At 52.5% G+C, this 14,281-nt stretch overlaps 1 protein-coding gene across 5 annotated transcripts; it reads right to left on the bottom strand.

Annotated features, from left to right (window-relative positions):
• Positions 1–4,492: 4,492 nt before the first annotated feature.
• SLC39A3 (solute carrier family 39 member 3) lies at positions 4,493–10,002 on the bottom strand. 5 transcript variants are annotated; one of them, XM_019657511.1, is made up of 4 exons: positions 9,905–10,002; positions 9,073–9,187; positions 8,153–8,466; positions 4,493–5,410 (listed from the first exon to the last, which is right to left on the bottom strand). In XM_019657511.1, exons 3-4 carry the CDS (start codon positions 8,360–8,362, stop codon positions 4,676–4,678), a joined length of 945 nt encoding a protein of 314 aa, XP_019513056.1. In that variant the 5' UTR covers positions 8,363–8,466; positions 9,073–9,187; positions 9,905–10,002; the 3' UTR covers positions 4,493–4,675. The 5 variants fall into 5 exon arrangements, with proteins under 5 accessions (XP_019513056.1, XP_019513055.1, XP_019513057.1 ...); XM_019657510.1 differs by having other exon boundaries at positions 9,775–10,002; XM_019657512.1 differs by lacking the exon at positions 9,905–10,002 and adding an exon at positions 9,281–9,742.
• Positions 10,003–14,281: the final 4,279 nt, after the last annotated feature.

Below are 14,281 nucleotides of genomic sequence, written 5' to 3' on the forward strand. Positions count from 1 at the left end.
TTGTTTAGCATCTTAGCTGTGGAGGGCAGTGTCACTGGCCCTCATATGTGGGATCCGAACCGGGGCCTTCTGGCGTCCCAAGCCAGTTCTTAACCATCGCGCCACTCAGCCGGCCCTCAACATTTTAAAATAAGGAGATCATTTGTCAAAACCCAGTTTGCCTGGATAAAACAAACAGGCTGGCATCTATGAGCCTGAATTCTGCTGGTCAGCATCTGTAGAAGCTGGACTCCAGCCTAGGGTGGAAGACGCTGGGTTCTCATCGAAGCTATCCGCCTGGTCCCTGGCTCCTGCATTACTCCTCAGCACACGGGTTTTGCTATTGTCACCACTCTGAGGAGTGGGGTGACCGAAGCCTTCATCGCTGGCAGGATGAGTCCCTGGAACACTCCTTTAACAGAGAGCCAGGACTGCTTTGGTCAATCAGAAAAAAGGAATGTGAACTGCTGAAAAACCTCAGGGCCTTTGCACAGGCCACTCCTTCTGCTGGAACTCTCCCCCATCTTCTTGTGACTCACATATGGACCTCAGAGATTTCTTCCCTGACCATGCAGCTAAAATCACCCCCGCCTCCCGGCACTTTACTTTTTTCTCTTCAGGGCTCTTATTGCTCCCTGATACTGGTCACATGTTAATATATCACCTGTCCCCCTCCCTAGAATGTGAGCTGCCTTCCATTCTAGGGCAGTGGATCTCACCCGGGGTGAGACTGCCCCCAGGGAAAACTAGGCCATGTCTGGGGACATCTGTGTTTGTGATGACTGGGGTGCTCCTCCTGCATCAGCTGTGTGGGGGCCAGGGAGGCTGCTCAACACCCCTCAGTGTCCAGATGGCCCCCACAGAGAACGACCTGGCCTCCACATCCACAGTGCCCAGGGGGAGACCCTGCTGTAGAGACCAGGTTGTAGGGCCCGAGTGGTTGGGCCTGAACTAGCTCAGAGGGGACCCAGCCAGTCCCTTGAGGGAGAGGGCCTGCCAACTGTGGTGGCCAAATGAGGTTCCTCAGCCATGCCTCCCCTGCACCCAAAAATCAGGGTCTCTGGACTGCCCACCTGCCCAGCTGGTCTTCTCCTGCCAGGCTGGGCACACAGCAATCACTTCGGCCCTTGGCCAGAAAAGTGCAGCCTGCCAGGTCAGCTGCTCTTGCCCCAGGAGCTGTGGAGGCCTGGAAGGTGGCAGGGAGACAGGAGGTGGGGTGTCCCTAACCCAGCCCAATCTGGCTTCAGCACCCCAACAGCCAGGAGAAGAGTTCTAGGGTCTTCACAGAACCACCCACATACCCTGCAGCGACCATCCTTCAGAGTCCCTGCCTCCTCCCCTCCTGCAGGCTGCTCTGGGGTCAGATGGGTCGGTCACTGGCTCTGTCCTGAAGCTGGCGGGCACGAGATGGGACAGGGAGGGTGCACGCCCCTCTTTTCCCAGTGGGGCTGAAGGTCCTGATGGCAGTGCAGGTCTGAAGGCACTATGTGCTGGGAGACACCATCCCATCCCTCGCCTGCTTTTCGGGGATTGAAGATGCAGACAGGCCCAAGAACTGTATCCCGCCTCTCCGCCCTGCTAATAACTTCTCCACAAGAAATGCAAACAGCAGACAACAGAGGCCCGACACGCTGTTATTATGGTTGATTCAATCCTCAAGCCCTGGGCGCCGCCTTTTAATTTTCTCTTTTGTCTCCAGATCGGAGAGGGGAACCCTGTCGACTCCATCCAGCTGCGGCTTGTGCTGTGAGCCCCGACATGGGGCAGGCCATGGAGGGCGGATGGTGGAAGGGCAGGCTGGGTACTCTCTAGAGGGCTGTCCTGGGCACTGTACAGAGCTGAGCAACATCCCTGGCCCCACCCACTCCATCCCAGGAGCACCCCTAGTCCTGACAACAGATGTCCCCAGAAGTCACCCAGTGTCTCCTAAGGGCAGAATCATCTGGATTGAGAACCCAGAGTTTGCAAAGACCTCTGAGAAGGAATCTCTGCTTCCACCAGCCATGTGACATTTCCTTGATGTCAAAAGAGATGGATGAAACCTTTTGTGGCTGACATCTGGTTTTGTGGTGGGGGCTGGTCCAGCACCCCAGGTGGAGACTAATCCACAGTCTTATGCAAGCTAAAGCTCTTGTCACCACATGGCAGTGCTCCTGTATCAGAACTGGTGGGGGCACGGAGCCCCTGAGCTGGCTTCAGAAGGCCCTGGTCTAGCAGCATTTGGCTACCATTGGCCAGGGGACCTTGGGAGTGAGCGTTGCTTCTACAGCCTCTGTCCATTGGGACAACCACTCTTCTTACCCCAACGCGGAGACATTCTGATCCTTGGCCAAAGTGGGTAAAGCTGACCCATACCGGCCAGGAGACACCTGTGGCTGGCTAACATGATGTGGTTCCCAGAATCAGATCCGAGCTGACCCTGCTCCTCCAACCATAGCAGTCAGGAGGGGTGGCCTTGGGGGGCCAGTGGGGCAGTCTGTCTTCCTACAATACCACCTCCCAAACCTCTCAGGGTCTCAGTGTGACTGGGGGGCTTAGAAGATTTGTTGGGGCTGGTGGGACCCTAGAGAAGGGCAGAGGCAGGGCAGGCACCAGCACGCCGGGGACCTGAGGATGTTGGGCCCTGGGGTGGTGATGTCTGAGAGATGGGCAGAGAGGGCACTAGGGTCTCTCCCTCCTCACTGGAGCGGCGGTGCCCTTTCTGGGCCTGTTGGTCTGGAAGCTGGCTCAGAGGTGATCAACACGGCTTTGGAGGCTTCAGTGGGGGGGACACAGGAGGGGAGGGTGGGAACTGGTGGAGGGACAGGCAGTGGTGTCCCCAAGACCACCCCAAGGAGCTGATGGCTGGGAAGAGGGCGAGGACCCTGCTGTGTGCTTTTGGTGATGGGGTAAGGGGTATGGAGCTAGGGACACCTGAAGCAGATTGCTGTCCCCACAAGGATTTGGGGGGACAGGGGCACCTGAGTTTTCCTGTATGGGAGGCCCTGATGCCTCCACCCCATACCCTGCCCAGCCCTATCCCCCAAACTGAAGGCAGACTCGAATCTGGTGGCTCCACGGTGACCTGCCCACCCCAGGCCAAAGGCCAACCTTCATTCCTGGAGGGGTGAAGTGGGGCCAGGTGGAGGCCGCAGCACCAAGTATAGCACTTGGAAGAGAGCATGCTGTTCCCACACCCATGGGGTCATTTCCTGACTCAGCTAGGCCATGCGGGATTCAGAGATGGGTCCCTGGGAACAGGTTCAGACAGAAGTTTCTACAATGGGCCCAATACTTCCAACAGTGCCGGGGTGAGGACGACACAGTGGAAGTCCCCCAGACTCTTGCAACATCAGTGAAGGAGGCTGGGGCCGTGTGCAAGTCGTGCCTTCTTGCACCTCTGGCTGGCGGGCTATGGGGGCAGCAGCAGGCCAGCCCCTGGGGCGCCCACGCTCAGACAAGCAACTAGCTGCTCCTGGAGCTCCCAACCTGGCTACAGTGACAACTGGAGGCCCTGCTGAGCCCAGGGCCACGGGTGAGGGGCCTGTCCTTGTCGGGAAGTCTAAATGGCTCTGCTGCAGCCCTTCCTGACATTGGTGGGCGCAGGAAGGAAATTCAGGGTTACAGAAAGGCGCACACCTGGGCCCTGAGACTCGAAGCTGAGCTGATGTGTCAGAAGGCAGGAATGGCATGAGTAATGAGCAGGCCGAGCAGCCCAGGACAGAGCTGGGAGAAGCTGAGGCTGTGAGAACCCAGCCCAGGCTGCCAGGCCCAAACTCCCTCCAAGGCAGGCCGAGCAAATCCCCCAGGAAAGGCTTACTGAGACTCCCGCTCCCCAGGCATGCCCCAGGTTGCCAGGACGACAGTCCAGGCTAATGAGAGGTTGCCATGGCACCAAGGGTTTGTACCAGCCTGACACTCGGGCTGTTAAGTCTTTGCTCTCCTACACTGTCTGGTACTGGCTTCGTTTGTCTCATGGGGGAAATCACATCAGGTAGCCTCTGCCCCACAGCCTGGTCCATCTTGCTCCAGAGACCCCGGGTGCACATGGGGCTGCAAACCAATGGTCAAGCTGGCCCCTGGCCCTGCCTGCATGTCTCTCAGCCCATGGGTCTCTGTTCCCTTGGGGAACCGACATGCTCACCCTGGTCCAGCGGCCCCAGCCCCCGGGAGGTCAATCTCCCCATGGAGGGGGCAGTATCAGAAGGCAGAGAAAGAGAGGCCAGTCCTGAGGCCCCGGGGACCCCGCCTGTCCCCCTGGAGGCACAGCCTCAGGTGATAGGAGTCACAGAGTCAGCCCGTCTAATTGTCTAAATGAGGAACAGACGCTCCATGCTAGTGGCCTCTTCTGTTAGCAACAGAGCCAGCTGGGGGCAGACAACAGAGGTCTTGGAGCCTCCAACAGCTCCTGTCCTGTTCCACATTTGGGGTGCATGAGGAGAGTACGGTCTCGGCCTGATCCCATGCAGTCACCCGGCCCTGCCTCCCGTGTGAGTTGCCAGATCCCCATGCTGATGTTGACATGCCAGACAGCTTTGGTAAATATCTTTAAGGGAAGTGTTTTTACAAGTAGTAGCAGTACCCCGAGATTCAGGGTACAAGATCTGGGGTGTGGCCTGGGCAGCCGGGGGCCTGAGCTCCCCCTTGTGTCTGGCCCGGGGCTCTACGAGGGCTCCGGCAGGGCAGGGCGACCATGATGAGGACAGCAACAGGACGTTCACCACTTGAGGAGGACCATGCTGGCCAGCACGGCATAGCCCAGCACCAAGAAGAGGACTTTGAGCAGGCGGTCATTCTTCTCCTCCAGCTCCTTCCCCAGGATCTCAAAGAAGGTTACGAACAGGAAGGTGCCGCCCGCGAGGCCCTGCAGCAGCACCGAGGCCACGCTGCTGGGCACGCCCTGGGCACTCTCGATGCTCAGGCCGAGGCTGATGCCCAGCGGGATCATGGTGCTCACGGTGATGGCCAGCTTGGCCGAGTCCCTCAGAGGCATGGAACTCCGGGCCATGTTGATGCCCAGGGCCACGGCCACCAGTGTCTCATGGATGGCCATGCCCACGAACAGGCTCACTACCTTCTCCCCGTCCTCTTGCAGGCCCAGGGCCAGGCCCTCAAAGACAGAGTGGGCCGACAGCGCGAAGACCAGGCTAAGGAGACGCAGGGGGCTGGAGTGTGACAGGTCCTGGACACTCAGCCCATGGCTGTGGGTATGGGGCTCCACGTAGAGCGTGTGGCTCCGCGCGGCCCCCATGAAGGGGCTCTCATACTCTGAGTCACTGCCAGCGTCTGAGCCAGCGTTGAAGGTCTCCAGGTCAATGAAGGAAGGCTTCTCCTTGCGGAAGGTCAGAATGAGTTGCTCCAGGAAGACAGTCATAAAGAAGCCCAGCATCACAATGGTCTCCGCCAGTGGGTAGTCCGTGCTGATGTGTCCGAGACTCAGAACTTTCTGTAGCTAGAACGGAGGACATGAGACAGGGAGGGAGAGGGAGAGAGAGGCAAGAGGGGTTCAGAGCTGGGGACCCCTGCCACCAAAGCAACAGGGTTCATCCAACATCACCATTCAATTAGCAAAGCACAGTAATACCCAATTCACACGAGAAGTTAGAAAAGGGAGGGAGCGCAGGCCCATCCTTAATAAACAAAAACCCTATTACTAAGAGTCATAAGGCTTCACGGCAGTGGGCTAGATTGTGGTCCCCAAAGATTTGTCTGCCTGCAACCTCAGACTGTGACCTTATTTGGAAGAAGGGTCTTTGTAGACATAATTAAGGTGTTAAGGCCTGAATTGTGTCCCCCCAAAAATAAAACTCATATATTCAAGACTTCCATCCCCTTGTACCTCAAAACCAACCGTATTCGGAGGTAGGGGTGAGGCCGTTAAAATGAGGCCGTTAGGGTGGTCCCTATTTCTCCAGGACTGTTGTCCTTCTAAGAAGAGGAAGAGATACCAGGACCATTATGTGGACAGGCAGCAGGAGGGTGGACCTCAGAGGGACCTGGCCCTGCCGGCACCTTGATCTGAGACTTCCAGCCTCCAGCACTGATACCGACCAGCCTTTCCAGCCCTCATGTCTGTGTGAGGCTTGCTTCCATATAACCCAGGTGGAGCTCTGCTTCCGGGGTCTTCCCAGCACTCCAACCTCCTAGGTGACACCTCGTTGGCATCCCGCCACCCATCAGATCCCTCGAGCCAACGCAGTCCAATAGAACATTCTGGATGATGGACACGTTCTATCTATGCTGTCTCATACAGAAGCCACTAGCCGTCCGTGGCCCATGAGGACCTGAAACATGGTTGGTGGGGCCGAGGACTGGCATGTTGAAATGTATTTCATTTTAATTCACTAAAACTTGACTAGCTGGGCATGGCTGCCATGCTGGACAGCACAGCTTTGGACGCTGTCCAGCAAAGTGGGCAGTGGGCTCCTCAGAGCCTGAGTTAATTTTCCCTGGACACAGAAGAATGTTTGCACACACTGAGCTCTTTCTAGCCGTGGGACAATGCCGCTGGCTCTGTCCAGGACATTCCTCCTTTGGTTTTACTCATGGCTAGCTGATGCACATGCTTATGTATAATTCCCAAGTACTCTACCTGAACCAGGTGCCCCAGTCTCTGCTCACCGCCCCAATCTCTTCATCACAACCTTCATTACAACCTGTGAACACGTGCGCACACACAGTTCTCAGCCGGGGCGATCCTGCCTTCCAGGGGATAGGTGGTGTCTGGAGGCATTTTGGTTATCATGACTTTGGGGGAAAGTGTTGACACTGGGGCTGGCATTCTCTGTCAGGGCCGTTCTGGACACTGTGGGGTGCTGAATAGCATCCCTGCTCCCACTTACTCAATGCCAGGAGCACCCCCAGTCATGACAACTATAGATGTGCCCAGACATGGCCCAGTGTCCCCTGGGGGCAGAATCACCCTGGATGGGAACCCTGCTGCAGAAGGCTGTGTTTTTGTAGAGAAGCCACTTCATTCATTTGCTAAAGGCCTCATGGAGGCCTGCATGTGCCACACTGGGAAACACCAGCTCTTGAGAGTACTAACTACCCCCAGAGGGAAAAACATGGGTTGGAAAAGACAAGGCAGACACACAAAGGCCACAGCTTGCAGTGGCATTCTCCATGGGGTGACTGGGAGCCGGGCACTGCAGCTGAAGCTGGGTGGGGACTGGGAGGGGGGCCCTGACCTGCTGAGGCATGGAAAGCCTGTGGGCAGGGGTGTGGCACGGGAGTGGTTTTGGGAGGACCCTGAGAGGGACACATGCACTGAAGTGGGGCTGGGAGGAGTAAGGCCATTGCAGCAGGTCAGGCCTGAGGTAGGAGGGTGACAAGGGGTGACACTGTGGGGATGTGGGAAATGGGGAGGGGGAGGAGGCTAGAAATGGCACTGGGAGTGCAGAGGCATCAGAGAGGACTGAGATTTTATCCTTGTTGATGTCAACTGTATAAATGTCCTGTGCTGCTAATGAAGGAGCACAAGCTTAGCAGCATAAAGCAACACAAACGCATCATCTCACAGATCTGAATGTCAGAAATCCAGGCACAGGGTGCAACCTGCAGATAAAGCAAGAGGTCACATTGGGGAGACCCATGTAGCAAGGGACTGAGGGCAGCCCTCAGTCTGACAGCCAGGGGAAGACTGAACCCACCTGACAACCACGTGAGTTAGGAGCTGACCCATCCCTAGCCCAGTTGAACCTTGAGATGAGACCACAGCCCAGTGCACACTCCAACTGCTGCCTCCTGAGAGCCTGGAGCAGAGGACCTAGTTAAGCCGGGCCCAGACCCTTGACCCACAGAAACTGAGATAATTAACGTGCTTTGTCTTAAGGTGCTAAGTTTGTCATCATTTGTTACTCAGCAGTAGCTGACTGACATAGGAGTTGAAGACAGGCCACAATCGCCAGATTCAGGACAAAGTGTATGCTACAGGGGTAGATGGTCTGGCCAGATAATGACTGATGAGGCCACTGGTTGGGAATCCCTGGTCTAGTTTAAATCCCTTATTTACCAGATAAGGCCCAGAGAGGAGAAGCAACCAACTCATAGTCACACAGCAAATTCATTTTCTACTTTCTATCACCCTGTGGTGTCAAGGCCCGCAACAAGCTCAGGGTCAAAGTTGAAAAAGTGTTAGAGACCCTTGGCCATAGGTGCCAAGGGCTGCTGTCACCACCCAGGGAGCCCTTACCTTTTCTCTCACAGCTGGCAGTAAAGCATTGAAGCAGGTGGCCAGAAAGACACCGCCTCCAAAGGTGTTGCAGAGAGAGAGGATCTTTTTCGAGCGGTGGGCCTTCTCAAAATCTGTCTCGATGATCTTCACAGGGAGCAAGGAACCCAGCAGCATGAAGAAGAACACGCCCACCATGCAAAGGATTTTGGCCACCAACAGCTTCACCATGGTGGCGGCCTGGGCTGCTGCAGTCACTGCAGGGCCAAACCACGTGCAGGTGCACACTCCTGCTCCTCGATGTGCTACCAGGGCCTCATGCCTCAGTCCAGCCACTGTAAATGCCAGGAGCAACTACATCAGCTGTTGAAATATCTGACCAGCTCTAGTGACCAAGCCCATCCACCCCATGATTTCACCCCATTCTGGGCCTGGCACAGATCCCCACCTCATGCAGAACATTCTCCATGGCTGCGTGTCTAATATGGCAGTCATTGGGGTGTCTATTTATGTCAATGAAAATTAAATAAAATGTAAAATTCAGCACTTCAGTTGCACTATCTGTGCTTGGTAGCCATGTGAGTCTAGGAGCCACCGTATTGACAGAGAACATTTCCATCATTGCAGAATGTTCTAACAAGTGGTGGTGTTCCGTGGGTTTCCCACTGCGCTCACATAAAACCCAAATGCTTTACCCTGAAGCTAAGGCTCTGGGCCATTGCCTCCTGCTTCCCTTCATCCCACTCTGGCCTTTGTGGTCCCTGAATGTGCCAAGCCCGTTCCCACTTCAGGGCCTTTGCTGCGAGTTGTTTTCTTGGCCTGGAACACTTCTCTCCCTGACCTTCCAATGACATCTCGTCTTTCATGTCACTGCCTCCAGGACCCCTCAGAAGGGTCTCCCCTGGCCGACCCTTGCCCTAAACTGTATCTTCCGTACCCACCGGGAAGCCTGGCACAGAAGAGATGCTCAGTAATGGCTGAGTGAACAATGGCTGAAGCATGTAGTCCTCTTTACATGACTCAATGAGCCAAAGTGGAACAGACTTCACCCTGGACCTGAAAATGTCACCGTTAGTATGAGGGACCTTGGCTGCTCCCCTGTCCTCACGTTCTCCCCCCTCCCCCTACCCCCAGCTTCCCAGTTCTCACCTCCCACGCCCCCACTTCAGTGAGCTCTTCAGGTCTCAGCTCAAATGCCACCAGTCAGAGGCCTCTCCCAGCCCCTTCCCTGCCATTTTTCTGGCATTATTTGTGCTATGGGGAACTACATAATTTAAAGCCCTAAAATATCCTCTTTTGTTATAGGCTGCGACCTCTGCGGGGGCAGGGAATCTCTTTCCTAGCCCCTAACCAGGTACACAGTAGACGCCCAATAAATATTTGCTGTATGTCCATACACCCCAGACTGTAGTGTGGAGGTGAGACTGGCCTGGCCGCTCTGAACCCGGGGGTTAATGGGGCTGGGCGGAGGAGGGTAGGGCTCATTCATTCCTTTATTTATTCATCCAGCACTTAATGAGCGCCTTCTGTGTGTCCCGCGCGGCAGCGGACGCCCCGCGAGGTCGAGGACAACCTGGCCCCACCAGAGAGGGGACAACTCGCGCTCTGCTGGGGAAACCAGACGTAAATCACACAGATCTCACCGATAAAGGTGAAGCCAGGGCGGACGCCGCGGCCGAGCCTGGACCATGGGCGGCAGAGTCCGCCAGGCCCCGGGCCGCCCCGCCGTCGCCCCCAGGTCCCGACCGGGCCCCGGGCCCGGCCCTCATGTACCTCCGCCGGGCTCCTTGCCCGCCCACCAGCGCTGTCCGCCGCTAAACCGCCGCGCGGTCTCGACCCTACATCAGCTTTCCGGTCCGAGCGCTAGCTCGGCGCGCCGCTACCCACGTCCTGCCCACGCCCCTGCCTATTGGTCTCCCCAAGCGCCGCGGGCCCAGCGCGCCATTTCATTGGCTGTTGCCGGTGCCACTCATCCTGCGACTTCGCCTCTCCTACCGGCAAGCGAAAGTAGTTTCCTCCTGCTAAGCGATAGGTACAGCCACCCGACGGCTCCGGAGGGAAACTCCAACCTTAGTGGAAGGGTTCCCGCAAGGTTTGCCTTCCAGAGCTGTCCAGGGGCGCCTGGTGCTGAATCCCGCTCGGATGGAGGCTTGGCAACCTCCATCCCATTCACAGGGAACCATATCCAATGGGAGACTGTCCCTCTCCGAGCGTCCTTGCTACTGATTCCTAGAGCTTATGTTCTAGGAAAAGGCACGGAAAATAATGGATAAATATAATAAGTAGTGAAATTATGTCAGAAGATGACAAGTGCTGTGGAATAATTGAGCTTAGTAAGGGTGGTGGGTTTCTATTTTAAATAAGATACCTTCATAGACCTTATTAGAAAGAGATTTAAGCAAAAACTTGAACATGCATAAGGTAGTCAGGTGGATATATGGAGGCAAAGCGTTCAGCACAAAAAGAACTGAGAGTACAAAAGTCCTAAGGCAGGAGTGTACAAGAATACCAGTGTGACCAAAACACAGTGAGGTCAGGAAGTGTATTTAGAGATAAGGGGAGGCCTTAGAGGGTGTTGAAAGGACTTTGAAGGAAATGGGGATCCACTTCAGAATTTTGATCAGAGGTGTGACAGATCCAACGTATTTTAACAGAATCATTTGGTTATTGTGTCAATGCTGCCGATAGGTCAAGTAAGATGAAGACTGAAAATTGATTATTGATATTTTTGGTTGGGAGAAGGGATCACTGAAAAAAATAGCTTTCTCTACTGCCTTATAAAAGCATCCAGACTTATGAAGGAGAAAACTATTAATTTGTTAACTAAAATCTTATTGTCACATTACCATGAGCCAGGCATGGGGTAGAGATGCTAAGAATAATGTGGAGAACGCTACAACATGGATGAACCTTGAAGACATTATGCTCAGTGAAGTAAGCCAATCACAAAAAGACAAATACTGCATGATTCCACTTATAGGAGGTCCCTAGAGAAGTCAAATTCATAGAGACAGAGAGTAGATGGTGAAGGTCAGGGGCTGGGGAAGGGGGTAGGAGTTAGTGTTAAAAGGGGCAGAGTTTCAGTTTGGTAAGATGAGAAAGTTATGGAGATGAATGGTGGGGACAGCTGCATGACAGTGTGAATGTGCTTAATGCCACTGAGCTATTTGTTTAAAAATTGTTGAAATGGTAAATTTAATGTTGCTATTTCACCACAATTTAAAAAAACTTTAATACAATGAAATAAAAAAACAAAATCCATGTGCTGACATTTCACAGCCTAGTGGGAGAGATAAGTATTAATGAAATGATATACTGTGGTAGGTAGACTTTAAGATGATTCTAAATGACCCCACATCCTCATATTCATACCCTGGTGTCACTCCTCCTTGAATGTGGGCCCTACCTGGTGACTTAATTTTAACAAACAGAATATGGCAAAGTGATGGGATGTCATGACTGCTGTCTCGCTAGCATGACTCTCTCTATTGTCTTTTCAGCTTGCATGCTTTGATGAAGCAAGCTGAGATGTTGGAGAAGTCCACGTGGCAAGGAACTGAGGGTGATCTCCCACCAATAGTCAGCAAGGGACTGAGACCTTTGGTATAAGATGCTGTAAGGAGCTGAATCCTGCCAACTATCCCATGAGTGATCTTGGAAGGAGGTCTTACCCCAGTTGGGCCTTCAGATGACTGCTGCCCAGCGGACACCTGGATTGCAGCCCTTCAGAGACCCTGAACATGAGGACCCAGCTAAGTGCACCTGAGTTCTTGATCCACAGAAACCTGTGAGATTATAAATGTTGTTGCAAGCCACTCAGTTTTGGGGTAATTTGTTATGCAACAAATGATAGTTAATATACACAAGTAAAGGAAAAAACTACAGGTTGTATTAAGTGCTATGCAAAAAAGAAAAGAAAGAAAAAGAGGGCTCTATGTGCAAATTAACCAAGTAAAGAGTGGTGAGAAATGGGAGACAGAGAGGGCATTTGATTTAACAGTAAGAAAGAGTTGGCAGTGTTTGAGAAACTGGAGATCCAGGCCAGCTGAACGTCAGTGAGCAATGGGAAGATGAGAGATTGTGACAGTCCTATGAACCATATTAGGAAATTTGAATCTTACCAGAAATGCAAGCTGACTCACTGAAGGGTTTTAAGCAAGTGACGGTTTTGATCCAATTTCTGTTTTAAGGTTATTCTGATTCCTGTGTAAAGAAAGGCTGAACTATAGGGGAGCCAGAGTGGAAGAAGGGAGACTAGTTAAGAGTCATTAGGTCAAGAACTGAAGCTAGTTTAGATGAGGGCATGGACAAGGGTGATGGAGGGAGTTGGATAAATTTGAGAAATATCTTGGAGGGTGAATTGACAGGACTTGGCACTGGTTTGTCTGGGTGGGTTGCAGGGGGAGGAGGTGTTGGGGATGACTGCTGGTGTTGTTCACTAAAATAGGAAAGACTGGAGGAGGCACAGAGATTGGAGGTGTCAAAAGACTGAGTTTGGTTTGGCAGAGGTTAAGCATGAGATGTCTATGACTTCTTAATATTGAACACCAGCTTCTGCCTGCTTCATGAGAAGCACACAATAGGTGGTGGCTTTTTTTATTACTATTAGACACAAAGTCACTTGACTTCTTTTTCTGGTTTCCATAATTCACCATGACAACAATAAAATGATCACTTGTAGTAATAGCACACCACGTCAATGCTCACAGGATGACTCCTTCCTGTAGAAGAATTCATCATGTGCAGTACTTTATTATTATTTTATTAATTACTTTCAGGTGTACAGAACAACATAGTGATTAGACATTTATATACCTCACAAAATGATAACCTCAACATCACATGCAGTATTTATTTACAATTAGAGACTGAGGCTGCTCAGAGGAGCTGCATAAGCTTTGGGCTTTTATTCTTTTGAGACATGTTTTTGAAAGCATCCTAGCCTCTAGGACTTGCCTATGGACAAGTATGATAAAAAAAAATACTGAGGAATTTGATGACGTTGAATATTTTAAAAATCTTCCATAGTGAAAGACACAATGAATGGGCTTAAGAGACAAGTGACAGACCAGGAGGAAATGTTGATAATAGATGACACAGAGCTCTTGATAGAGAACAAACATCCTAAAATAAAAATGGGAAGGGAGATGAACAGACAATTCATGGGAGAACAAACATAAGCAGTGAATAACTATAAGAAAGTATGCTCAATCCATACAGATAATCAAAGAAATATGAAATAAAACAATTTTAACAGCTTTATTGAGGTCTATCTGACATACGATGAACTACACATATTTAAAGTATACAATTTGATAAGTGTTGACATATGTATATACCCATGGAACCATCCTGACAATCAAGATAGTGCAATGGAGCCGGCCGAGTGGCATGTTGGTTAAGAGCTGGCTTGGGACGCCCACTCTGAGCAGCAGGGTCCCGGTTCGGATCCCACATTAGGGCCAGTGACCCTGCGCCCTCTACAGCTAAGATGGTGAACAACAGCTTGACCTGGAGCTGGGCTGCCAGGAGTTGCCAGTGACAGCGTAGGCTGCAGTGGGCGGCCGTAAGCTACCGTGAATGACTGGCAGCCAGCATGAACGACCTGCAGCCTGTGTGAGCTGCCAAAAGTGAGCGGCCGTCCAGTGTCCGGTGACCAATCAATCTGCCTCACCTGGGAAGAGCACAATGATAATACCAACATGGGCAGTGAAGCAACGTCCTCCACAACTAGACTGAAAACAAAAGGGCAGCAACTTGTCTGTTCCCCTTCCCTGATTGCCCAACGCTGTTCTCCTCCCCCAATTCCCCATTAAAATCTTAAAAAAAAAGATAGTGCAATGACCTACATCCCCCCAAAATTTCCTCCTGCTCCTGCTCTACCCCCGACTTCCCAGCAGCCACCATTCTGCCACAGTTACTCTTTAGGATAGTTTCCGGTGTTGGCTGTTGCTAACAATACTGCTGAACAGTCCTCGGCCCAACTTTGGGTGGCCATTCATATATGTTGCTGTCAGGCATACATCCGCAGGTAGAATTGTACATCCGGGGATCCTAGGGTATGCCAGCATTCAGCTTTAAAACTTAATGTGCAGCTGACTTTTCCCTTAGGTGCAGCAAAGAGTTAACATAGCAGGCCTAACATCTGTC

The sequence above is a fragment of the Hipposideros armiger genome, unplaced genomic scaffold (genome assembly GCF_001890085.2).
Source record: "Hipposideros armiger isolate ML-2016 unplaced genomic scaffold, ASM189008v1 scaffold_275, whole genome shotgun sequence".
Taxonomy (NCBI): domain Eukaryota; kingdom Metazoa; phylum Chordata; class Mammalia; order Chiroptera; family Hipposideridae; genus Hipposideros; species Hipposideros armiger.

What these genes read in the sequence shown, in the direction of transcription:
- SLC39A3 (XM_019657511.1), bottom strand. Translation starts at nt 8,362, where the DNA reads ATGGTGAAGCTGTTGGTGGCCAAAATCCTTTGCATGGTGGGCGTGTTC. An exon ending in TGCCAGCTGTGAGAGAAAAG is followed by an intron (nt 5,411 to 8,152) that starts GTAAGGGCTCCC and finishes CCTCCGTTCTAG; the next exon opens with CTACAGAAAGTTCTGAGTCT.